Raw genomic sequence first — 26,656 nt, 5'->3', positions numbered from 1 at the left:
TCGGCTCACCACAACCTCCACCTCCTGGGTTCAAGTGATTCTCCTGCCTCAGCCTCCTGAGTGACTGGGATTGCAGGCTCCCACCACCACACCTGGCTAATTTTTATATTTTTAGTAGAGATGGGGTTTCACCATGTTGGTCAGGCTGGTCTCGAACTCCTGACCTCAGGTGATCCACCTGCCTCAGCCTCCCAAGGTGTTGGGATTATAGGCGTGAGCCACTGCGCCAGGCCACCAAGTTCCCTTTTCTAATGCAGAGCCAACTTGGGGAAGCAACCGTTCTGACATAGAAATTATTAACGTGGCTTGATTTTCCCTGAAATTGTTTTTGGAGTTCTCCTATATGGAAAGTGATGCTATAGATTTTTCCTATTTTAGCAGTGATAGAGAGTTTCTTTTTAAAAATAGTTTATTCAAGTAAAAAAAGTGACTCAATTTAGTTTTTGCCCCAGGAGGACAAAAAAGCATCAAGAGTGGTCCATAAATGCTTAAGTTTGGGAAGCAGGGGCTGGACCCCCCAGTAGAGCTGTTTAGAAAATCTCTAAGCTCTTTCTACCAGTTCCACACATTCAAAGCCTGATATTTTTCATTTATTTAATAGCCATTTAGGCCGGGTGTGGTGGCTTATGCCTGTAATCCCAGCACTTTGGGAGGTCGAGGGGGGTAGATCACTTGAGGTCAGGAGTTTCAGACCAGCCTGGCCAACATGGTGAAACCCGGTCTCTACAAAAAACTACAAAAATTAGCTGGGCATGATGGCAGGCGCCTGTAATCCCAGCTACTCGGGAGGCTGAGGCAGGAGAATTGCTTGAACCTGGGAGGTGGAGGTTGCAGTGAGCTGAGATTGTACCATTGCGCTGCAGCCTGGGCAACAAGAGTGATACTCTGTCTCAAAAAAAAAAAAAAAAAAAAAAAAAGAGAAAATGAATAGCCCAGGCACAGTGGGTCACGCCTGTAATCCCCAGCACTTTGGGAAGCCGAGGCAGGCAGATCACCTGAGGTCGGGAGTTTGAGATCAGCCTGACCAACATGGAGAAACACTGTCTCTACTAAAAATACAAAATCAGCCGAGCATAGTGGTGCATGCCTGTAATCTCAGCTACTTGGGAGGCTGAGGCAGGAGAATCGCTTGAACCCAGGAGGCGGAGGTTGCAGTGAGCCAAGATAGTGCCATTGTACTCCAGCCTGGGCAACAAGAGTGGAACTCCATCTCAAAAGAAAAAAAAATAATTACCACTTACACTCATTATTTGCCAGGCCCTGCTCTAAGTGCTTTACAGATCTTATCTTATTTAAGCTTCACAACCCTATGAGCTAAGTGCTATTATTAATCCCATTTTGAAGGAGTGGAGACTGAGGCACAGAGAGGTTAAGTAACTTGTCCAAAGCAACACAGCTACGAAGTGGTAGGGCCAGGATTCAAATCCACATGTCATGTGCTACTGAGGTCTGAATGCCGTGTGGTTGGGAGGGAGCACATCCTCAAGTGCCTTGTGAGCTGGCCCTGGAGAAGCAGCTATTTTCTCAATCTGCCTGGAACCCTCTAGAAAGTAGACACTTGCTCCTTTATCTCCTCACCCCTGGGGCTTAGCACATAGTAAGTGCCTATTAAATGTTGGTGGAATGACTGAAATCAAGTATTGGAGACAATTCTATTACTATTAAGCACCTGCTGTGTGCAAGCACTAAGCACTTTCCATCTCATGCAGGTTGAGTCATCCCCATTTTACAGAGGGAAAACTGAGACTCCGGAGGTTTGCGACATGGCCTGCTAACAGGCAGAGCCGGGATTCAAATCAAGATCTCACTCCAGTGAGTGAATGGGAACAGGATGCAGATGGTAGACACTGAACACGAAGAAGAAAGCACTGAGGCTGGGATGGAGAAAGACTTGCTGGCCTTTGGAAGCACAGGGGAAGGGCCATGGCTGGGAATCAGAGCAGCAAATGCAGGCGGGTGAGGCACCACCCCAACCCTTCCGTTTGACTTCACTTACCCAGAAATCCACCAGAACGTGGCTTTGGAGGGGAAGGCTGCCCCAGTCTCTGGACAGGGGTTCTGCAACAGACAAAAATGGAGAAGGGAAGTATGTGGCAAGGGTAGGAAGACAGGACGAACTGTGTATTTTTTTTTTTTTTTTCGAGACAGGGTTTCGCTCTGTTGCCCAGGCCAGAGTACAGTGGTGTGATCTTGGCTCACTACTACCTCTGCCTCCTGGGTTCAAGCGATTCTCCTGCCTCAGCCTTCCAAAGAGCTGGGATGACAGGTGTGCGCCACCACACACAACTAATTTTTTGTGTTTTTAGTAGAGACAGGGTTTCACCATGTTGGCCAGGCTGGTCTCAAACTCCTAACCTCAAGTGATCTGCCTATCTCGGCCTCCCAAAGTGCTGGGATTACAGGCGTCAGCCACTGTGCCCGGCCTCTTTGGTGTGTATTTTGATGTGCTGACTGGTAGTTAAATTCAGTGTACATATGAATTCACTCTTGGGACAAAATATGCTGGATTTGAGCTTGTTTTCAGGCAAATCATGTTTCATCTTGCAGAGCTAATTCAAAGTATACTGACTGCATGCACTTCTTCCTTAGGGGAAGAAAACTCATCATAATTTGTTTCTAGGCATATGTTATTAGAGCTAGGATTAAAATAAATCCTACATACTTTCTTTAATATGCTAACATTAACACGTTTCGCTTAAAAAAGTATCGATCATTTATCATGGAAAAATACACCAGCTTACACAAATTCCTAAAGCGTTTTTCGTGTGTGTGTGTGTGTGTGTGTGTGTGTGTAGAGACGGGGTTTCGCCATATTGCCCAGGCTGGTCTCGAACTCCTGGGCTCAAGCGATCCACCCACCTCAGCCTCCCAAAGTGCTGGGATTACAGGCGTGAGCCACACACCCGGCCCCAAAGCTTTTTGTGAGATTATATATTTTACCTGCGAAATGTATGGGTCAGAAAGATTTGAGAAAGTTGTTAGATAATTCCACCAACAAAATCTCCCGTCCTTTCCAGCTGTGATGGTGAATTCTAAAGTAGAATTCATCTTTGGAGCTTCTCCCTGTAGGCATGCACCTTGCGTTGCACCAGCAAGATGTTGCGCGGAGTCCTCCAGGCCTCTAGAAGGCAGAGATGGTCTCGTTCCCTTGCCGAGCATGCGCCTTAGTTCTCTCCTTTGGGGCTGTGAACGTGGGGTCGAAGCGCGCGTGCGCGGCGGCTGGCGGCGGCGGGCGGCGGGCGGCGGCGGGCGGCGGCGGGCGGCGGCGGGCGGCGGCGGGCGGCGGGCGGCGGGCGGCGGGCGGCGGCGGGCGGCGGGCGGCGGCGGGCGGCGGCGGGCGGCGGGCGGCGGCGGGCGGCGGGCGGCGGGCGGCGGCGGGCGGCGGCGGGCGGCGGGCGGCGGGCGGCGGGCGGCGGCGGGCGGCGGCGGGCGGCGGGCGGCGGGCGGCGGGCGGCGGCGGGCGGCGGCGGGCGGCGGCGGGCGGCGGGCGGCGGGCGGCGGCGGCGGGCGACGGCGGCGGCGGCGGGCGACGGCGGCGGCGGCGGCGGCGGGCGACGGCGGCGGCGGCGGCGGCGGGCGACGGCGGCGGCGGCGGCGGCGGCGGCTGGCGGCGGCTGGCGGCGGGGCGGGGCCTGGGCTGTCAGCCGGCCTAGGAGGAGGAAGGAGCCTGCAGCGTGCAGTGTGAGGGGCGGGACCCGGCTGCCGGCGGTTGGTCTAGCTGGGGGAGGTCGGGCCATGCTGGTGGGCCAGGGCGCGGGGCCGTTGGGGCCCGCGGTGGTCACCGCCGCGGTGGTGCTGCTGCTGAGCGGCGTGGGGCCGGCGCACGGCTCGGAGGACATCGTGGTGGGCTGCGGTGGCTTCGTCAAGTCGGACGTGGAGGTCAACTGCTCGCTCATCGAGGTGAGCGCCCGCCCCGCCGCCCGGCGCCGAGTCGCCAGGCCGGTGGTTCAGCCTCTCTGGGCCGCGCTGGCCTCGTCTCTGACACCGGGCGGTGTGGAGTCCTTGGAGCCCTTACCTCTTCCGAGGCTATGCTGTCCGCGGGCTCCCTGCAGCCCCTCCCCAGTCGCGCTGGAGGGGAGGTTCTTATCATGGGGTCGTCTAAGGACTGAGGGGTGCCAGACCTCAGGTTCTTCAAAACCCGGACTCCAGATCCCCGGAACACAGACCCCAGATCCTCAAAACCCAGACCCTAAATTCCCTGGAGCCCAGACTCCATTTCTTTAAAATTTAGACCTGAGATCTCCTCGAATCAGACCCCCTGAAACTCAGATTTCCCCAAACCCACATTCCAGATCCTAGAGACCACATGTCTTATCCCCCAAACTCCACAGCCCAGAACCCCCCGAAGTTCTAATCCACTGCTCCTCCAAACCCCGCGGCATGATTTTAAAGAGCATCAATTCCCATCCCATAGATTCTGACCTAGTAGATCAGTATTGGCAACCCTGGGGCCGGAAAGCTATTTTTTATTTCTCCGGCTCCCCTGCACTTCTGAAAATGGAGAGTTGCCAGCTGCCCTGATTGCCTTAATGAGTAGTTAATGGAATTACCCTAGAGATTTGTGCTGAAGGTTTTTTTTGTGTGTGTGTGTGTGTGTGTGTGTGTGGGTGTTTTAATTAAGTTGTAAAGTCCTGTTAAATGTTTATCAGCCCGGTGGGATTATGACCCAGAAAGTTTCCCGTAAAGAGGAAAGGGATGGATGGAGGTAGGGGCAGAATGTCATTTGTCCTGGTAGATGGGAGGGGACCAGAGCAAGGCCTGGGCCTCATTTTTGGGAGGGGATTTATGGTAGGGTAGGACAAGGAAGAGGAAAAGAGCGGGTGCCTCGGAGGTAATTTAGGAGAAAACGAAGGAAGAGGCTGGGAAATGCCAAAGAGAGGGATTGGGGAATAAGACCCCAAAGATCGTCTGAAAGCACCTTTGAGCTGTTCCAGGGCTGGCAGTGAAGGGTGAAGCTCTGTGTTCTGCAAAGCGGGCTGCTGAGGATTGGGGGAGGGGTAGGGAGTCAGTTCCACACCCCACCAGCTCTGCGACCTGCCCTTGCTCTAGGTTTCAGTTTTTGTACCTATAGGATGGTGTTGGGAGAGAAACAGTGGAACCCAGCAGATACATTTCTTTAACAAGCGGATCCGTGATCTTCTTCAAGGCCCCCTTGTTTGCTGCTTTTTCAGTCTGAAGAGGTCAGAGGTCAGGCATTGAATGAATCTACCCACTGGCAGCGGCAAGTCTCCTAGGATTTCCTGGGTACATGTTTCTGGGTGCCTATGCCACCTCCTAGGTCTGCACTGGGGACAGGACACGTTCAGGGTGGTATGGCTGTAGACGGCACAGGGCATTTCAGAAGCTGAAATGCAAGAGGCCGGTAAGGCCTCTTGCAGCTTGTAGTTTCCAGGGGTTCTGGAAGGAAGGAAAAGACAGGCACCCCCCTCCACCCTCACCCTCATACTAATAGTGACCTTGAGAGCAGAGGACAGGTTTTGTGACCCATTTCGAAGTGTGTTCCTTAAGCCCAAGAGCTGCCTGTCCAGATGGTGTGGGACACTCATTCTTTCGTAAGTAATTCATATTCTGAAATCAGACATTTCATACTGGCCATCTTGACATAGATTACATTGCCATCCTGTGTCCTGATTGTACTTTATGAAAGATGTAGAAATAATCATGATATTTCACGGTTATTTCTTGATTGTGTTTTTTTGCGTTCCTATGCAACTGCCGCCATTCTTCTCTAGCTTTCTCCCATCCTGGGTGTTTTTACATCGTGTTCATTGAGTCAACAACTATTTACTGAGCCCCGGCACATACTGAAGCCTTGTCCCCAGTGTGGATATAGCAGTACAGTGAACAGAACAGACAAAACTCCATACTCTCATGAGACTGACATTTTGTTCTCTAACAGGGACCTTACTGTTAAAAAAAAAAAAAATTATACTGGTTGCTAATACTTAACAATCAGCAGGTTTCACATTAAAAACTGGGTTCTTTATTTCTCTGGAAAACCAGCCGATCTTTAGGCTGCCACACTTGGCTTGGGTTTTGTAGTGATCTGAATCCTTTTGGATGAATGCCCCTTGATGTTGCCTCCCTAAGCGGTCTAGGCTGGTGAATTTCCAGTCCCTGCCTTAAATGCATGCATCTGAATCTCTTTGTCACCTGTAGCAAATTCACTGAGTACCTAGAGTAAGCAAGACACTGTCTCAGGCACTGGGGAATGAAGCTGTGGTCACTGACCTCTGAGAACTTTACATACAGGCTTAACCTTATTTCACACGAGTCCTTTCCCAAATGTTCAAATGTTCATTTTATGAGTTAGTCACTTTGTACATCTTCTTAGCTGGTAAGATTCGACTGTTGCATTGCAGCTCGTGTCATGGTTTGTTTCATGGTCATAGAGCATTAACATTTTGGAGGTGAGGCTTTTAGGTGCATCAGACCCAACTGCTTCCTTTTACAGACATGGAAACTGAGCCTCAGGGTGGTTGAGCTGTGCGGGTACATTTAGGAAATTTTCCTTGAGCCCGGTATGTTCCCTACGTATTACACTGTGTTGCCTTTTTCTTCAGAGAGAGATATTAAATAGTAATACAAACTGCTTTTTCCATTTTACTTACTTTATTTTGTTTTATTTTGAGGCAGGGTCTCACACTGTTGCTCAGGCTGGAGTACAGTGGCACCATCATAGCTCACCAAAGCCTCTGACTGCTGGCCTCAAGCACTCCTCCTGCCTCGGCCTCCTGAGTAGCTGAGGCTACAGGCACGTGCCATCATGCCTAGCTAATTTTTTTTCTAGTAGGGATGAGGTGTGGCTGTGTTGTCCAGGCTGGTCTCCTGGGCTCAAGTGATCCTCCTCCTTTGGCCTCCCAAAGTGCTGGGATTGCAGGCATGAGCCACCATGCCTGGCCGCAAACTGATTTTTCTTTGAATCCATTTTCTATAGTAGGTGCTTAATATGCGTTGATGTGAATCTGTACAACCACATGAAAAGGAGTGGCTCTGTGTCTACACCTGAAGAAACCGAACACGAGCTTGCCCAAGGCCACGCAACACGTGGAAGACTCAGATGGCATTTGGGCATCTTACTGGGTTAACACTTCGTGTCTGGTAATGCTCAGAATGTAAGAGTTTTAGAGAGTCCTTGAAGAGAGGACAGATATTAAATGTCTTTTTAGTCTCTTTTTCTTCTGAGAATGAAAGTAATGAGAAAATTAAGTTTCTAGATGAATGTTGCTCCAAGTATTTGAAATTATTCAGAGTTAGTAAGGAAGATTTCTGGCCCTCATTCCAGACCTTTAGTTGAGAAATAGAGGTGGGCCCCAGGAATTTGCAATTTATTTTACTTTATTTTTTTTTTATTATTATTTTTGAGATGGAGTCTTGCTCTGTCTCCCAGGCTGGAGTGCTGTGGCATGATCTTGGCTCACTGCAACCTCTGCCTCCTGAGTTCAAACAATTTTCCTGCCTCAGCCTCCCAAGTACCTGGGACTACCGGTGCCTGCCACCATGCCTGGGTAACTTTTTTTGTATTTTTAGTAGGGACAGGGTTTCACCTTGTTGGCCAGGCTGGTCTCAAATTCCTGACCTTAAGTGATCTGCCCACCTCAGCCTCCTGAAGTGCTGGGAGTACTGGCATGAGCCACCGTGCCCAGCCAGGAATTTGCATGTTAATAAGCACCTTACTAATGGCAAAGTTTGCAAATTTGTTTTAGACCCAGAAACTTACACGAGCTACCTAGAGACAGCCACTAAAATACACAGAAAAGCATTGAAAAATAAGGCATTGTAATAGGCTGTAGGTGGTTTCTAATCTGAAAAACATTGAGTCACATGATTTGGGAGAGAGTTTGTTGATTTCCCTCTGTCCCCAGTAATGCCCCGTGTTAAAAGCTGGCATATAATAGGTCCTCAGTGAATGTATACTGACTGAGTGCATTCAGGTGTAATATGTGTAGTTAATTCCCAAAGGCAATGTTATGATTTCTGTTTTCCTTCCTTCCTTTCCAGATAAAGCTGTACACCAAGCATGGGACTTTGAAATACCAGACAGACTGTGCCCCTAATAATGGTTACTTTATGATCCCTTTGTATGATAAGGTAAGAGGGGACTGCTTGTCACTTATGATGGGAAGTCACTAGTGTGCCTCACCAGGCTGCACTAACCATGCCCTTTCCTACGCTAGCAAATGCTCATCTGTTTTGTAAATTATTAGTGGAATATGGTAATCCTAGCCACATTTGGAGGGAGACAACTTACAAACTGCCTTGACGAATACAGTGGCTCTCTCTGTGTTTAGGGCCATTTGGCAATGTCTAGAGACGTTTTTGTTGTGACATCTGTGGCTGTGCGCTACAGTCACCCAGTGAGTAGTGGCCAGGCGTGGAGCTAAATGCGCTACAGTGCTGCCTACGACAGCCCAGATGTCAGTAGTGCCAGGGCTGAGAAACTCTGATTTCATGGAACCCGTTACTTGCAGGCAGCTTAAAGTATTGTTAAAACAATTGTATAAGTAATACATGAATTCATGAACTTTGTGAAAAAAAAAGTCAAGGTCTTTAGAAGTATGTGAAATAAATTTGTACCCTTTTCCCTCCAATTTTACCTCCCTCTGTAGTGATGACCTCTGATAATCTGATAAAGGTTTTTTTGTTTTGTTTTGTTTTGTTTTCTTCTTTTGAGATGGAGTCTCGCTGGGTCACCCAGGCTGGAGTGCAGTGGCGTGATCTTGGCTCACTCCAACCTCCACCCCCTAGGTTCAAGCCATTTTCCTTCCTCGGCCTCCCGAATAGCTGGGATTACAGGCACCTGCCACTACACCCAGCTAATGTTTTGTATTTTTAGTAGTGACGGGGTTTTGCCATGTTGGCCAGGCTGGTCTCGAACTCATGACCTCAAGTGAACCACGTGCCTCAGCCTCCCAAAGTGCTGGGATTACAGGTGTCAGCCAATGTTTCCGGCCCTCTTATAAAATTTTGATGTGCATCCTAACAGATTGCTTTCTATTTATAGTTATTCAGATATCCACGGGTACACATGCATATGTATATATGCAAATACACACAAGCACACATGCACATAGATATGTATCCACAAACACCTCTATACAATCCCATCCTCCCACATATAAACCTTTTATTTGGAAATACAGATTCATAGGAAGTTGCAAAAATAGTCAATATACATAGTTTTGATTTTGATATATTTTTTAATACAAATGAAATCAAACAATAGGATTTATTCTGCAGTTTCATTTTTTCCCCTGTGTTAATGCTTTCAATACCAGAGGGACATTTGGTTTTTTCCTCTTGCGTGCTTTCAACATTAGCATAGATAGATCTACTGACTTTTTTTTTTTTTTTTTTTTGAGACAGAGTCTCACTCTGTCAGCCAGGCTGGAGTGCAGTGGCGCGATCTCGGCTCACTGCAACCTCTGCCTCCTGGGTTCCAGTGATTCTTCTGCCTCAGCCTCCCAAGTAGCTGGGATTACAGGCACCCACCACCATGCCCAGCTAATTTTTTTTTGTATTTTTAGTAGAGATGGTGTTTCACCATGTTGGCCAGGCTGGTTTTGAACTCCTGACCTCAGGTGATCCGCCCACCTCAGCCTCCCAGAGTGCTGGGATTACAGGCATGAGCCACCATGCTCGGCCTACTGACTTCTTTTTAATCGCTGCATAGTGTGTCAGAGTCAAACCCAAACTGTAATTTATTTAACTACTTGGACATATAGACTTTCCCCAATTTTAAAATAGTAATTTTAACATAACACACCAGGAAATATTCTTGAACTTAACTCTTCATCCAGAATGCATAGGATTGATTTCTAGAGATGGACGAGCTGGGTCTGTCCTGAAATCTATTTAATTAATTTTTAAATAGTATCAATATCAGTCTCAAGAAACCAGGAGGCTGGATGTGGTAGCTCATGCCTGTAATCCTAGCACTTTGGGACGTTGAGGCAGGTGGATCGCCTGAGCTCAGGAGTGTGAGACCAGCCTGGGCAACATGGTGCAACCCCGTCTCTACTAAAATACAAAAAAATTAGCCGAGTGTCATGTGGATGCCTGTAGTCCCAGCTACTTGGGAGGCTGAGGCAGGAGAATCGCTTGAACCTAGGAGACGGAGGTTGCAGTGAGCCAAGATCGCACCACTTCACTCCAGCCTGGGCAACACAGCAAAGCTCCATCTCAAAAAAAACAAAAACAAAAACAAAGAAACCAGGGTTGATAAGTAAAATCTAGTTTTATTTATTGAATTAATGAGTTAATGTATTGTTTAGAGACAGGATCTCCCTCCGCTGCCCATGCTGGAGTGCAGTGGCACAATTATGGTTCACTGCAGCACTGACCTCCTGGGCTCAAGTGATCCTCCTGCCTCTTCCACCTAAGTAGCTAAGACTGTAGGCGCCTGCCACCACACCCAGCTAATTTTTTAAGAACATTTTTTGTACAGATGGGGTCTTGCTATGTTGCTTAGGCTGGTCTTGAACTCCTGGCCTCAAGTGACCCTCCTGCCTTGGCCTCCCACAGTGTTGGGATTATAGGTATGAGGTACTGTGCCTGGCCAAATCTAGTTTTAAGAGGTGACTTTAGTTCCTGAAGATACATGCTAACTTGTGCAACTGTAGGCACGTGAGGGCTTAATGGGAGACTCAATTAATAGAATTATAGTATGTTTAGTATTAAAAGACAGTGAGTGGCTGAACCTAGTGTCTTTAGAACTCATGAATGGGCTTCAGCACTGTCTTCTGATTGTTTAGATGAAAACTTCTGGTGTTCAGCTTCATCTTGTAGCTTCTGAAGAGAATCAGTGCTCAGTACCATGTAGAAGAACAAGGCTTACTCTTAGAATTTCATTTCCGGTGTAAAAAAATTTCAGATTAAATGATAACACTAAACTAAATTAAGCCAGAGTCACAATTCTCATTTCTTGAAATTACATTTTCTTTTTTTCCTTTTAGGGGGATTTCATTCTGAAGATTGAGCCTTCCCTGGGGTGGAGTTTTGGTAAGTTAACTGAATCACTAGACATTCTTTGTAAAAGATTAGATGATATGCCGAATATTAATTTAGGCTAGCAGAGTGCATAAACTATTAAAATATTAAGGATCATTTCCAGTATGGAAGAGGGTTTGTATTCCTCCCTTCCTTGCCCCCATCACTCTGGTTTCGTTCGGATTTACCTTAATCTACCTTAAGACTTTCTGTCACCTTTGAAAAATAGACATCTTTTCTTCTACCTTTCTGGAAACTCCTCCCTTGCAGTTTCACTCATTACATGGCCGTAGAACAGTATAGAAATCAAGAGTGGGGACTTGGTTCCCGTCCCAGGATGGCTTCTTTTTTAGCCCCCTCAGTTTTTTAATTTTTTATGGAATTAGTTGAAACATTTAAAGATTGTGAGATTTGTCATAAAAATCCAGATTTATGTCCCATGAGATGAGAAGACTGTCAGCCTTAAACCTTAGCAGTTAAATAACTTTGGGCAAGTTACTTCCCCCGTGTCAGCCTGGCTCCTCACTGTCGAGCAAGGGTAGTTATAGTCCCTGCCCCACTGGGTACTTGGAGGATTAATAAACCAATACTGAGTGTTCAGAGTGGCTGGCACGTAATTAGCAAGTACTCAGTATTCGAAAACAGCCCTTCTGCACACATCCCAATAAAAGCTCCAAACTTTCCTCATATAACTGTCTTCAGGCATAGCCGGGGAGTTGGGGATGGGGTTGAGATCAGAAGAGAGGGTCTGTTTTGATGTAGTTTACATTTTTGAAGAGGAGAGACTCTTGATGTTTCAGCAGAACAGGTGTGGGTGACCCCAGTCCATGGCTTGGGGAGAGGAGTAGGGATCACCGTTGTTGATATCAGGCTTGCTCGTGCATTAGACAAGGAAGAATTTAGCACCTGCCATCGCCAAGGCTAAAATGAGGCTCAGGCAGCTGACAGCTAATTTGGCTCTGTGAGAGCAGCTCTTTTATCAGTTTGTAGTCGGGGATAGGGCGGGGGGGTGCCTGGCTGGTACGTTCCAGAAAGCTGGAGAGGAATGTAGCCCTGCTCATGGCCAAAGCAGAAGTCCAGATTGGTGGCCTGGAGGAGTGTTGTGTTTGCCACCCCCCACCCTACCCCCAACTGGTGCTGTTGATAAGCTTTTTAATTGAATTATGCTTTCAGAAAAGTGCCTTGGATGAATTTTCACTAAGTGAACACACCCATGTATCCACCATCCAGATGATAAGATAGCACTTCACCAGCACCCCAGAAGTCCCCATCCTGGGTGCTCATTAGCCATCCCACCCCACCCTCCAGGTGACCACCACCCTGACCTTCTACAAATGAGAGATCCATTTGGTCGTTTTGAACTTTATACAAATGCTATCATGCAGGGAACTTTTTAATATCTGGTTTCTTTCACTCAACATTATGAACTTTATCTGTATCATTTGTAGCTTTAGTTCATTCTCTTTGCTGTTCAGAATTCTGATGCATAAATATAAAATTATTTATATTTTATAAAATATTTATATTTTATTTTCTTATTTTCTTTTTTTTGAGACTGAGTCTCGCTCTGCTGCCCAGGCTGGAGTGTGATCTCGGTTCACTGCAACTTCTGCCCGGGTTCAAGCAATTCTTGTGCCTCAGCCTCCTCAGTAGATGAGATTACAGGTGTGCACCACCACGCCCAGCTAATTTTTGTATTTTTAGTAGAGATGGGGTTTCATCATGTTGACCCAGGCTGGTCTCGAACTCCTGACCTGAAGTGATCTGCCCGCTTTGGCCTCCCAAAGTGTTGGGATTATAGGCAAGAGCCACCACGCCTGGCCTATATTTATATTTTATATTCATATTTTGTATCAGTGATCTCTTCTACTGTTGATGGCCATTTGAGTTGCTTACCGATTTTGGCCACTAAGAGTAGTGCTCCTGTGAACATTCTTGCATGTATATTTTGATACATGTGTGTCTGCATTTTTGCTGAGTATATCACAGGAGTAAAGTTGCTGAGCCATAGAGCTGATACATGCTCAGCTTTAGGTGTTTGCAAACATCCAAAGTGGATGCACCAGTTTGTGTTCTCCCAGCAGTGTACAAGGGTTTCCATTGCTCCACATCCTAACCTACACTTGGTATCGTCAGTTTTTTTTAATTTTAGCCCTTCTGGTAGGGGTGTGGTATTATCTCACTGTGGCCTTGATTTACATTCCACTGATGGCCAATGAGGTTGCACACTTTTTCGTATGTTTATGTTTATTTGCCATGGGTTGGCTATTTTTGTAAGATTCCTGTTCAAGTCTTTTGCCCATTTTTTATTGGAGTCTTTGTGTGTGTGTGTGTGCGCGCGTGCATGTACGCATGCAAGCACGTGTGTAATTCATCTTAACTGAAAATCTCATCTCATGGTTTTCCATTTTTTTCTCTACTCATTACTCCATATTCTTCCTAACCTTTGAAAAACTCAACCTTAACCCCTATTATGATGAACTCTTCAGTTAAAAAATGGAGTTAATTGCTGATATTGAAAAATCAAGAGATGGTATATAAAATCCAGATTTCCAGTTTTTCGGAGAAGTTGGAAGCTCTGGCAAAGCATGGTAGTGGTTGGCAGACTTGAGTGGCAGTTGTCTCCTTTCAATTTGCCACAGTCCCCCTGAGGATGCTCCGCTTACTTCGAACCCATGAAGCCCCTGTGGCCCTGGAGTTTGTGTTCCTGGTTTAACATGGCTGAGCTCATGTCCTTGGTCAGAGAACAGATCCAGAGCCAGACTTTTAGGGTCGAATTGGGGCTCTGTCACTCAGAAGCTCTGTGATCTTGGGAGCTCCTTTAACCTTTCTGTGCCTTAATTTACCCCTCAGTAAATTGCAGCTATTACTGCCTGTCTCTTAAGATAATTGTGAGGATTAAAGGCACTCAGCTCAGTGCCTGGTCGGTGATGAGCATTCAGGAAATAAAATTATTTGGTGCTCACTGAATTTTCACTGGAACTCTGAGATATAACTTAGCTGAAAGGCGTTGTAAAATTATTTTATACTCTAAACACGAATTCCCTCTGGGGCAGGAAACCAGGAGGCTAGGGGGATAGGGGTGAGAGGGAGACTTTTCCCAGAATACTTTTTTGTACCTTTGGATTTGAAAACACACGAGTGTATTAAGTGTTCAAAAGTAAAATGAAATCTGAATAATAAAAATACGTTCTACTTAGGTTCACTGTACCCCAAAACTAAGCTTGCCTTTGTGTCTTGTGCCCCCGTTTCCTCCCCTGCTTCGTTCCTCAGAGCCGACGACTGTGGAACTCCATGTGGATGGAGTCAGTGACATCTGCACAAAGGGCGGAAACATCAACTTTGTCTTCACTGGGTTCTCTGTGAATGGCAAGGTTTGTCTTTGGAACTTGATTATTTTTCCTGTTCACTCTATAATGTATACTAAATCCTTTTTTAAAAAAATGCAGGATACTTTAACCTGGGGACTTTGATCCCACAGGGGACCTATGGATAAGTGGCAAGGGAGCCTGTGAACTCTGTACTTCATCCTGTGTAGAACGCAGCGGTGTATTTAGGAGTGAGATTGAGGTTGCTGGTCATCCCCTCTGCTCCCAGAGCATAGGCTGTTGGTGTTTTTATTTTTTTATTTTTTATTTTGAGACAGGGTCTTGCTCTATTGCCCAGGCTGGAGTGCAGTGGTGCAATCTTGACTCACTGCAGCCTCCACCTCCCAGGTTCAAGTGATTCTCCTGCCTCACCCTCCCGCTCCTTCACCCTCCCGAGTAGCTAGGATTACAAGTGTGTGCCCCCATGCCTGGCTAATTTTTGTATTTTCAGTAGAGATGGGCTTTTGCTGTGTTGGCCAGGCTGGTCTCAAACTCCTGACCTCAGGTGATCTGCCTGCCTCCACCTCCCATAGTGCTGGGATTACAGGTGTACGCTGTGCACCCAGCCGCTGTTAGTGTTTATGTCAGGGATGGCCTTTTACAGGGATGCCGAATTGGAAGGACGCGCTCTCTAAGCCTTGTGGCATCTTGCTGTCCCTGTGGGTGAATTGAAGTCAGCTTCTCCCAGAGAGAGCGTGCATCTGCTTCTGACACTTACCTAGGAGGATTCCCATCATTTAAGTCCTGAGATTTTTTTGGACCGCCATGGTGGTGTGAATTTAGAGTCCTAACGGGTGTGTGCTCCAGCTCCCGTGATTCAGATTCTCAGGGGAGAGTCGTTTTTCCTCCACCCGCCCTGTGCCTGAGGTTGAGATGTGCTTCCTTCCTTCCTGTCCTTCTCTTCATGATGGGCTTCTTTCTCCTCTACCTTTGCGGTGAGGGGGAGGCCCTGCCATCCCAGCTGTATGTGTGGGCTTCTTGTTAGAGATGGGGATCTTGGGTAGTTTTTTCTTTATCGATGGTTTGCAAAATAATGGTGAATCTTTTTTTATTTTTATTTATTTATTTTTTTGAGACAGAGTCTCGCTCTGTGGCCTAAGGTGGAGTGCAGTAGCGCAGTCTCTCTCACCACAACCTCCACCTCCTGGGTTTGAGCAATTCTCCTGCCTCAGCCTCCCCAGTAGCTGGGATTACAGGTGTGTGCCACCTGACCCAGCTAATTTTTATATTTTTATTTTTATGTATATTTACTTTTTTTTTTTTTTTTTTTTGAGATGGAGTCTCCCTCTGTCACCCAGGCTGGAGTGCAGTGGCACGATTGCAGCTTACTGCAACCTCCGCCTCCTGGGTTCAAGTGATTCTCCTGCCTCAGCCTCAGGAGTAGCTGGGATTACAAGCATGTGCCGTGACGTTCAGCTAATTTTTGTATTTTTAGTAGAGACAGGGTTTCACCATGTTGGCCAGGCTGGTCTCAAACTCCTGGCCTCAAGTGGTCTGCCTGCCTCAGCCTCCCAAAGTGCTGGGATTACAGGCGTGAGCCACCACACCCACCCAGACCAATAATGGTGAATCTATAACTGATGATGTCTTAGATTCATTGAAATCGAGTCTTATTTTACTGTTACTGTTCCCTCTCCTACCTCATCCCCAGGAAACATATCCATGATTTATATCATCTTTTCAATGGGATTCTTGACCCAAAGAGGGTTCCTGGCTCCACCTGGGAGTTGTAAGCAGGGCTGCCAGTGCTTTGAGAGGAGGGTGCTTTGCTGGGTGGGCCCTAACTTTCTTCTCCATGGCAGGTCCTCAGCAAAGGGCAGCCCCTGGGTCCTGCGGGAGTTCAGGTGTCTCTGAGAAACACTGGGACCGAAGCAAAGATCCAGTCCACAGTTACACAGCCTGGCGGAAAGTGAGTAGCGTCCTGTCTCTTAGTGTTGCCTTAGAGCCAGGCTCTGACAGGGGTCATGGAGCTGGGTTTGGGAGTTTGGATTCAGGGAGTTCTGGGTTCAGATCCTGATTCAGCCTCTTAACTTTGGGTGAGTTCATGCCCGTCAGAGTGCTGAGTTCTCCACATGTGAAATGGAATCCATTTGACCCATCTTGCCTAGCACTGATGGGATGATTAAATATGAGTTCATACTGGCCAGGCATATTGGCTTGCGCCTATAATGCCAGCACTTTGGGAGGCCAGGATGGGAGGATCACTTGAGTTCAGGAGTTCGAGACCAGCCTGGACAACATAGGGAGACTCAATCTCCACAAATAATTTAAAAAATTATATCAAGTAGAGTCCCACGGGGGAAAACAATTAGCTGGGTGTGGTGGCATGCTCCTGTGGTCGCAGCTACTCGGGAGGCTGAGGCGGGAGGATTGCTTGAGCCTGGAAGGTTGAGGCTGCAGTGAGCCGTGATCATGTGCCACTGTGCTCCAGCCTCGGCAGCAGAGCAAGACCCTGTCTGAAACAAACAAAAAAAGAGTTAATACCCATAAAGTACCTGCTTCAAGGCCTGGGGCTTAGTGGGTCTTCATTTAGCAGCTCAGCCTGGCTCTGGAGCCTGCCAGCCTGGGCTTGAATCCCAGCTCCCCCATTTGCTGGCTGGTTGACCTAGGGCAAGTTCCTTAACCCCTCTGTGCCTCAGTTTCCTCTTTTGTAAATGAAGATAATTGTGGAACCTATCTCCTAAGGTACTGGAAAGATGAAATTAATATTATTACTTCAAGCTGCCTGGCATATTAGCTCAAATAGGTTAGCTCAGTTATGATTAGAAAAAATCATTATCATTATTATAGCAAAACTGCTTTGTAGTTGGAACAGATGCCTAGCTGACCTTGCTGAGTCAGATTTAAAGCATTTATTTAATGGATGTATATAGTTGAGTTGTAAATGTTAACAGATATGCCAAGATTAATACCAGAATAGTTCAAACTGATAATTCCGAAAGCGTTCAAATCATTACTAACTCCGTTAACATACAAACTGAGTAAATTGCAAAATAGAAGTTTATAATGAGTCTGTCAGTAAGTTATTCAATTTTAAAGTTATTATTGTTGAAACTAGTTTTCATTTTTGAAATAACATTTACTTCTGCTTGACTGGTGCCTCTCCAGCCCTGGTGTGTAGCAGGAATATGGAGCTGTAATTTTTTTTCTGGGCTAGTAATTTGGTGTTGACCTTACTAGAAAAAAATAGTGTCTTGAGCCTTCTGAATACCTTCATCTGCACTAACTGAAACAATGAAACATGTAGCACTGGGCTATTATGAAAATGAAATAGAAGCTCAATCTTACCAGTACTTGTAGTAATGTGATTTCCAAGCCCTATCCAGTTATTGCAGGCAAGATTTGATACAATAAAATACCACAGAAGAAATCAAATGCGTTTTCTAGTTCATTTCACTGGACTTAGCCTTCTCATTTGTCAGTTGCCTTACAAATTTGAAGGGATAAACATGCTAGTATACTGGCAGCAGCATTTCCAGCTTTAGCTCGGCTCACTCTGGTGTTAGTCTGTCTATGGCTAGTAGAGTAATTTTCATCAGCTGCTGGTTTCTTATCTCAGTTGCTTTGTGCAAAAACCCAGAATGATTTATCTGTGTTTCTCTAAAGCCTTTTTTCTGGGATTCAAAGCTTGTCATAGTTTACCCTGCCCTGTGTCATTTGCATCGTCTTGGGTCAGCGTCCCCCTCAGCCTGTGCATCTGTTCTGTTCTTTTTCACCCCACTTCTCCCTTCCCATGTGTTTCCTTGGACACTTCTGTCCCCTTCTCCTTGTCAGTTCATGCCTGTCACCTCTGTCAAACCCAGTCGAATGTTCTGTGACTGGTCCCTGCTGTGCTACAAGGATTGGTTTTATGCCAGAAATCCTTGAGATTAAGGGAGACGTAAGCACTCCTCTTTCCGATCAGCACATGGAGCACCCCTCTTGGCACACAGTAAGTCCTCAATAAGCGCTCTTTTATGCAGATTTGTACAGTGAAGGATTGAATTTCATTCATGCTCATTTAACAAGCTAATGGAAGTTTGCGATAATTCCAACATTGTTTTCTTGTGCTGCCAACATTAGTCATAGAATTAGAAATACTTGGGTTGTTTGGAGAAAGTTAAATGGTTATTTTTTATGTCTTAGGTTTGCATTTTTTAAAGTTCTGCCTGGAGATTATGAAATCCTCGCAACTCATCCAACCTGGGCGTTGAAAGAGGTGAGTGTGACAGCTACGTCTATAGCCATGCCAATAATATGCTGGTCTTGGGACAGATGTAGGGCTTTTCAATTTAGGATATGAAAAGAATTTATGGTTTCTCCAGGACTAGATGAAGAACCAATGGTGCTGTTGTTTAGTTTGGTAGTTATTTATAAGCTGTAACTCCTCACTGTAGCAGACGTTGCTTGTGTTAGTTTCAGTTTTAGGTGACAGTGTTGTCTTCCTGCTGTGAAATAGATCTGTTTTATTAACTATAGCTATTTTAAACTAAATCAACAACAGAAGGCCCTGACGAGATTTATTTGTTGTTCTTTTTTCAGCCTGAAACAGAAATCTGTAAATATACTAAACATTCTAGAAACTGTGGTACGCGTGACCAAGGAGAATGTATGAGAATGTTTATTGCAGCTTTGTTTGTAATAGCAAAATATTGTAAACAACATAAGTGCCTTTTAAGAGAAGAATGGATTGGGGTTCCATCATACAATAGGCTGCTGTATGTCAGCAGTAATGAATGAACCAGAGCTACATATATTAATGTAACTACATTTAAAAACAGAGTTGAAGGAAATATGATTTTAAATACTTGTAATAATCATTTATGGATACAGTCTTTTTTTTTTTTTTTTTTTTTAAAAGACGGAGTCTCGCTCTGTTGTCAAGACTGGAGTGCAGTGGCGTGATCTTGGCTTATTGCAACCTTGGCCTTCTGTGTCCAAGCGAGTCTCCGGCTTCAGTCTCCTGAGCAGCTGAATTACAGGGATGTGCCACCACGCCCAGCTAATTTTTGTATTTTTAGTATATATGGGATTTTGCCATGTTGGCGAGGCTGGTCTCGAACTCCTAGCCTCAAATGATCCACCAGCCCCGGGCTCTCAAAGTGGTGGGATTACAGGTATAAACCAGTGCACTCGGCCAGATACAGTCTTTTTTTTTTTTTTTGCAACAGGGTCTTGCTCTGTTGCCCAGGCTAGAGTACAGTGACATATTCATGGCTCATTGCAGCCTCTGGTTCCTGGCCTTAAGCGATCCTTCCACCTTGGCCTCCCAGGGATCTGGAACTGCAGGCATGTGCCACTGCCCCTAGCTAAGGATACAGTCTTTTTTTTTGAGATGAAGTCTTGCTCTTGTTGCCCAGGCTGGAGTGCAATGGCACAATCTCAGCTCATTGCAACCTCCGCCTCTTGGGTTCAAGCGATTCTCCTGCCTCAGCCTCCTGAGTAGCTGGGGTTACAGGCACCTGCCACCATGCCCAGTTAATTTTTGTATTTTTAGTAGGGACAGGGAAGATACGGTCTTATGTAGAAAAATTATGAAGACATGTATGGGAATAGCAGACGCTGTTCAAAATGATACTGACTTCTAGAGAAAGAGGGAGGAGGGGGACTTTGGGGTATGCCAGCATCTTGAATTGTATTTTTTTAAATTTGTTTAGCTGGTTAGAAGGTATGTAAGTGTTCTTTAGCATATCTTTTTTTGTTTGACTGAAATAGTTTATAGTCAAAGATCAAAAAAGGAACTCCACCTAGTAGGTGAGGTTCTGTAATAGCCGTGAAAGACCAAATTAAAATAAGACTTAAGGGACATCTTGACATGTTAGCTTCTGTGTTAGTATTGAAGCTGTATCTCATTTTTGCTAAAGAAGCATTGGAATCAGTATTTCAGCTTCTACTCTATATGTTTTATTATTATTTTTACTCTGTAGGTTTTACGCACTTATAATTGATGATAGTTTCACACCTAGATGTCTCTTCTTACTGTTTATGACTTTTGGTTTTGGGGGTTTTTCTCTTCTGCAGCAACATTTAAAAATATTTTATTCGAGGCTGGGTGCAGTTGCTCATGCTGTAATTCCAGCATTTTGGGAGGCTGAGGTGGGTGGATCACTTGAGGTCAGGAGTTCGAGACCAACCTGGCCAACATGGTGAAACCGCATCTCTACTAAAAATAGAAAAAAATTAGCCAGGAATGGTGGCATACACCTGTAATCCCAGCTACTCGGGAGGCTGAGGCAGGAGAATCGCTTGAACCTGGGAGGTGGAGGTAGCAGTGAGCCAAGATTGCACCACTGCACTTCAGCTTGGGTGACAGAGTGAGACTCCATCTCAAAAAAAAAAAAAAAAAATTTATTCGAAATGAAAGAGCTTACACATTTATAAATAGAAGAGATTTTAAGGTTTACATTGTATGTTAATTGTCTGCATAGAAGAATCTGAGTTTATTAATATGAGATTGGGATTTTCAAGTAAAGCATGTTGTTAGAAGTCAGGATAATGTTTATCCTCCTGGGGTGTTAGTGACTGGAAGCAAGTGTGAGGGCACTTCTGGCTTGCTGGTGCTATTCTGTTGGGTAACCAGTGCCCAATTTGTGACAAGCCCTGTGCTGTGTGCTTAGAATCTGTACATTTTTCTCTGTGTTTATTGTACCTTAACAAAAATGTTTAAAAATATACACGTATTGTGAAAAGAACAACTTAAGGCAAATTAAACAGAGTTTAATTGAGCATAGAACAATTTGTCAATTGGGCAGCCCCCTGAGCCAGAATAGGTTTACAGCGACTGTGGCACTGTTGCGTGATTGGAAAGGGTTTATGGACAGAAAAAGAAAGTGACGGACAGAAAGTGGAAGTGAGGTACAGAAACAGTTGGATTGGTTACAGCTGGACGTTTGTCTTATTTGCACATGGTTTGAACAGTTGGCTGCCTGTGAGTAGTTGAAGGGTGGCTGCTTGAATTGGCTGAGACTTGGCAACACGTACAGAGAAACCTTTAGGCCAAACTTAAAATATGTAAGGAGGCAGCTTTAGGCTAATCTTCAGTTAACACTATATATCATTAAAAATAGAAAAAAAGGCAAAATATGCTCATTAAAAAAATTGGAACATATAGAGGAATATAAAGCAGTGGAAACAAATTTTGGAAGCTGGAAAAGTATACAAGTAAAATAGCACCATATAGACAAAATCATTATTGTTTACATTTTGCCACATTTCCTTTCACTTCATTTTGGGCATTAAAAAATAATGATAAGCCAGGCACGGTGGCTCACACCTGTAATCCCAGCACTTTGGGAGGCTGAGGCGGGTGGATCACCTGAGGTCAGGAGTTCGAGACCAGCCTGGCCAACATGGTGAAACCCTGTCTCTACTAAAAATACAAAAATTAGCCGGGCGTGGTGGCGAGCGCTTGTAATCCCCGCTACTTGGGAGGCTGAGGCAGGAGAATCTCTTGAACCCAGGAGGCAGAGGTTGCAGTGAGCCGAGGTTGCGCCATTGCACTCAAGCCTGTGTGACATACTGAGACTCCGTCTCAAAAAAAGAAGTGATCATACTGAATAAGCAATTTTATAGATTATGTTTCCCAGTTAATATTTTAGCTTCAGCGTGTCCTCATGTTGTTAGGCACTTTGCAAGTGTTTATTTTTTTACAGGTTAAAATCTTTTTCTGTTATAGGCAAGCACCACAGTGCGTGTAACCAACTCCAATGCCAATGCGGCCAGTCCCCTCATAGTTGCTGGCTACAATGTGTCTGGCTCTGTCCGAAGTGATGGGGAGCCCATGAAAGGGGTGAAGTTTCTTCTCTTTTCTTCTTTAGTAACTAAAGAGGTAAGCAAAGAAAAGAACAAAAGAGATGGTGTGAGGGGTAGGAGGGTGGGGGAGTATAGCCCAGAACGTACTGTTGTAAGAAATGCAGGTCTGAGTTGATTTATCATTTTAACACTTAAGAATATCGTCTGTCTCAGGCCGGGTGTGGTAGCTCATGCCTGCAATCCCAGCACTTTGGGAGGCCAAGGTGGGTGGATCACTTGAGGTCAGGAGTTTTAGACCAGCCTGGCCAACATTATGAAACCCCATCTCTACTAAAAATACAAAAACATTAGCCGGGCATGTTGGCACGTGCCTGTAGTCCCAGCTGCGTGGGAGGCTGAGGCAGTAGAATCGCTTGAACCCAGGAGGTGGAGGTTGCAGTGAGCCGAGATCACGCCACTGCACTCCAGCCTGGGTGACAGAGTGAGACTGTCTCAAAAAAAAAAAAAAAAAAATTCAAGAATATCATGTGTCTCTGTTGACTCACAAGACATTGCACATCTACACTGGGAGGCAGTGGTATGTGATGGAAAGTACACAGGCTTTGAAATCAGACCTGGGTTTAAACAAATCTCAGGTTTAAACAAATTCCTCTTCCTAGCTGTGCGACCCTGGGCCGGTCACATTACCTTCCTGAGCCTCCGTTTCCTTATTTGGAGAATGGTGACCCATCATAAGGAAGGACAGTCATGTCATCTTTCCCAGGAAGACTGTGCCAGTTTTTAACTTTGCAACTTGAATGTCAAGATTTTTGTTCCTTTTTTCTGTATTAATTGTCTTAGATTTCAGAAATACATATGTTGACATGAAACTTAAAAAAATTTTCCTATAATGTGGCTAATTGATGGTATTCAGAACATGTAAATGGAAAAGGAAGTTTTGTCTTTTTTACCCCCTGGCATAGGATGTCCTGGGCTGCAACGTCTCACCAGTGCCTGGGTTCCAGCCCCAAGATGAGAGTCTGGTGTATTTGTGCTACACGGTCTCCAGAGAAGATGGCTCGTTCTCTTTCTATTCCTTGCCAAGTGGGGGCTACACTGTGGTGAGTGAAGCAGATTTCCGTTCTGTTTATGTCTGGGACTCTCATGACACAGTAAAAGCCAATGCTGTTCGGGTGTTACAGGAAAAGATGGTTGGCCTGCAGTTCTCTGAACATGCTGTTAAGCAGTAACTTACTTAAGATGAGACACTCACCCCTTCGTAATAGCTACAAAAAGGGCAAGGCTTCCTCTTTTCGAATCTGCAACAGTTATGATGAATGTTTCTCTTGGTCTGTCTGAACCCCTTGTCATTTGTGGGCTGCTAGATCGATTATTAATATTGCTGATTGATCATGTTAGTGGTTCTTAGTGATTAAGAGACTCTTCCTTCCAGATTCCGTTCTATCGAGGGGAGAGGATTACCTTTGATGTGGCGCCTTCCAGACTTGACTTCACAGTGGAGCATGACAGCTTGAAAATCGAGGTAAGGCTTTTCTGTCTTCTGGAGGGACAGGTGTTTGAGTTCCCATCCCTAGGCACAGGTATTGCAAACATGTTTTTAAAAAAATCAATTATTTTATCTGGAAGGGCTGTTGGAAAAAATGCCATCTGGTATTATATTCTTACACATGGTGTCCTTATCGTAGAGAGCTGGATTCCTAGTTAAATCTACTCATTCAGTGAAATATATTTATTGATTGCCAGTGACATACGTTTCAGGCACCATCCAGGACTGGGGATACAGCAGTGACCAAAAGAGGCAAAAATTCTTGTCCCTGTGGACCTCTTTTTTTTTTTTTTTTTTTTTTTTTTTAAGATAGGGTCTCACTGTGTGGCTCAAGCTGGAGTGCAGTGGTACGATCTCGTCTCACTGCAGCCATTGCCTCCAGGGCTCAAGTGATCCTCCCACCTCAGCCTGTTGAGTAGCTGGGACCACAGGCGCGTGCCACCATGCCCAGCTAATTTTTGTATTTTTGTTAGAGATGGGGTTTCACCATGTTGCCCAGGCTGTTCTCTAACTCCTGGGTTCAAGTGATCTGCCTGCCTCGGCTTCCCAAAGTGTTGGGATTACAGGTGTGAGCCATCGCACCTGGCTAGACCTCATGTTCTAATGACAGGAAGGGTCAATACATGTATAGATGTATAAGTTAGAAAGTAAAGTAGAAGGTGATAAGTGTTCTCTAGAAAAATAAAGGAAGAAAGGAGGTCGTACAGTATCAGGGTGGAGACAGGGGTTGCAGTTGTACATAGGGTGTTTTTGGGAAGTCCTCCCTGTGAAGGTGACATTTGAGCAACAACCTGAAGGGAAAGAACAAGAGAACCATACTTCACTCCTGCAGGAAGAGTGTGTAAGACTGAGGGAACGGCACGTGCAAAGGTCCTGAGGCAGAAGTGTGCTGAAGGGTTTGGGGCATCCCAAGGAGGCTAGGGTGGCTGGAGTGGAGGGAATGAGCAAGGAAGGAGGAGGCGGAAAGAGGGTCAGGGAGGTGACAGGGCAGATTGTGCAGGGCTTGGTGGGCCACTTTGCCTATAACTCTGGGTGAGAATTGGTGCCACTGGAAGGTTCCTAGCAGAGGAGTGGCGTGATCCTTCTGGCAGCTGCGTTGAGGAGAGTTTGCAGGGTGTCAGGGTGGAAGTGGGAGACCAGTTGGGATGCCATGGCCGTAAACCAGGTGAGAACTGGCAGAGCTTGGACCGTGATGGTAGGAATGGGCAGTGTGATACATGGCTTGATAAACTGCCTAGACCCTCACATAAATGGTAAATGTATTTTTCATCTCACTTACGTCTCCTTTAATTACAGAAGTAGAAAATGCTTACTGTAGAAAATTGGCTAGCTAGAACAAATCCCAAAAGAAAATAACAGCCTCTCCTAAGTGGACCACCCAATGTTAGAGTTATCGAAGCAATTATATTTTAATCATTTTCTTTTAATATTACATTTGAAAGTACTGTGTTAAAATCGCTTAAACTGGCAGAAGTGGGCTTTTAGGTCATATGCACAGTGGGGTGCAGACTCTGCATTTTAAGGTTCAGTGGAGTGTTTGACCGTTCTGCTGTACACTGGAGGGGAAAGAGAAGGGTAAGAAGATGAAGCCTTTACTTTGCTTCTCGTAGCTTGCAGAGAAGGATGGGGGCAGGTGAGCAGAGACAGCTATTCCCAGATTACAGCCAAATACATATTTTGAAAATGATGAATGGAATTTCAGGGAATGGGGCCCTGTAAGTTCCCTGAGGTCAGGTACCGTGTCTTATTCTTTACTGTTTTCCTAACATGTGATTTAGTGCCTGGCACATAGTAGGTGCCCAGCAAAAATATTTGTTGAGTACATATGTGAATTAATAAGTAGGTAATGCATGGAATGAAACATGTCTTTTTGGAAAGATCAAGAAGGACTACCTGTCATGTGAGACCATCACTAAGAAACCATTTGCTGAAAAAAAAAAATAAAAAAATAAAAAAGAAGGGCTACCTGCATAAAAAGGAAGTCATTTAATTATTTAAAGCTTCATCTCAAATGCTGTTGCACACGTGCGTGCACACATTCATTCATTCAGGAGTCAGTTGAGTGCCTGCTGTGTACCAGGTGACTAAGACAGAAAAAGTCCCTGTCTCCATGAGGTAACATGCTAGTGGGAGGGAGACAACTAAGAAATCGAACGAGGACATTTCAGATACTGGTAAGTTTGATGAAGATATTAAAATAGGTTAGCAGTGGTGACCTTGGGGATACACAGATCAGGGCTGGAACTCAGTAACTGCAGAGAAAGCACAGGTGTGCTGCTCACAGGCGAGTGGGGCACAGACACAGACAGAGACACATGGAGCATGGGACCACGTGTGAGCCAGTGATGGTGGTGGAGGAGGGTGGTCTAGGTGGATTTCTTTTTTTTTCTTTGAGACAGAGTCTTGCTGCTTCACACAGGCTGGCACTATCTTGGCTCACTGCAACCTCCGCATCCCGAGTTGAAGCGATTCTCCTGCCTCAGCCTCCCGAGTAGCTGGGATTACAGGTGCCTGCCACCACATCTGGCTAATTTTTGTATTTTTAGTGGAGACAGGGCTTCACCATGTTGGCCAGGCTGGTCTTGGACTCCTGACCTCAAGTGATCTGCCTGCCTCGGCCTCCCAAAGTGCTGGGATTACAGGCATGAACCACTGCGCCTGGCCTAGGTGGATTTCATAAGGACCTGTGTTCAGGTCGTGGTGGAAAGACAGGAGGGGGCACGTGAGACCTTGCAGAGGTGGAATCCACAGGACTGATCGATGCTGGAGGAGCGGGGCGGGGCATCTCAAGTGATGCCGGGGTGTGCATGGGAGACTGGAGGAAGATGTGGTTCACCAAAATGGGGGCATCTGGAGGGGAGGAGATGGCACAGGGGTAAGGGTGGGGGGCTTCTAGAAGCTTGAGTCAGTGACCTTTTAACGAGGGAAGTAAGTCTCTAGACTTTTCTGTTGTTTGACACTCAGCAGTGTGTTAGGAACACAACAGAGAAGACAGATGTGGGTAAAGTGAGAGGGAGCCCGG

At 45.8% G+C, this 26,656-nt stretch overlaps 2 protein-coding genes across 2 annotated transcripts in view; one reads left to right on the top strand and one right to left on the bottom strand.

Moving 5' to 3' along the window:
- LOC112207886 (ATP-binding cassette sub-family C member 6-like) overlaps window positions 1-3,160 on the bottom strand; it is a 44,840-nt gene extending 41,680 nt beyond the window's left edge. The window contains exons 1-2 of the mRNA XM_054669339.1: window positions 2,941-3,160; window positions 1,997-2,058 (exon numbers count right to left, since the gene is read on the bottom strand). Of these exons, the coding sequence (XP_054525314.1) occupies window positions 1,997-2,058; window positions 2,941-3,159 (281 nt within the window). The 5' untranslated portion in view covers window position 3,160. The remainder of the gene's footprint in view (window positions 1-1,996; window positions 2,059-2,940) is intronic.
- A 437-nt stretch (window positions 3,161-3,597) lies between these two features.
- On the top strand, window positions 3,598-26,152 carry LOC129137457 (BOS complex subunit NOMO3-like). Its single transcript, XM_054669336.2, has 10 exons — window positions 3,598-3,900; window positions 8,002-8,091; window positions 10,956-11,001; window positions 14,263-14,363; window positions 16,160-16,266; window positions 18,483-18,555; window positions 22,012-22,164; window positions 23,051-23,188; window positions 23,521-23,610; window positions 26,034-26,152. Exons 1-10 carry the CDS (start codon window positions 3,736-3,738, stop codon window positions 26,127-26,129), a joined length of 1,059 nt encoding a protein of 352 aa, XP_054525311.1. The 5' UTR covers window positions 3,598-3,735; the 3' UTR covers window positions 26,130-26,152.
- Window positions 26,153-26,656: the final 504 nt, after the last annotated feature.

The sequence above is a fragment of the Pan troglodytes genome, chromosome 18 (assembly GCF_028858775.2).
Source record: "Pan troglodytes isolate AG18354 chromosome 18, NHGRI_mPanTro3-v2.0_pri, whole genome shotgun sequence".
Taxonomy (NCBI): domain Eukaryota; kingdom Metazoa; phylum Chordata; class Mammalia; order Primates; family Hominidae; genus Pan; species Pan troglodytes.
Note: the sequence above shows the minus strand (reverse complement) of the source record. Positions and strands in the feature narration are given on the sequence as shown.

Excerpts from the sequence above, each read along its gene's own strand:
- LOC129137457 (XM_054669336.2), top strand. The coding sequence starts at position 3,736 with ATGCTGGTGGGCCAGGGCGCGGGGCCGTTGGGGCCCGCGGTGGTCACC. Across the intron at positions 8,092-10,955 it reads TGATCCCTTTGTATGATAAG|GGGGATTTCATTCTGAAGAT; the intron begins GTAAGAGGGGAC and ends TTTTCCTTTTAG. Across the intron at positions 14,364-16,159 it reads GGTTCTCTGTGAATGGCAAG|GTCCTCAGCAAAGGGCAGCC; the intron begins GTTTGTCTTTGG and ends TCTCCATGGCAG.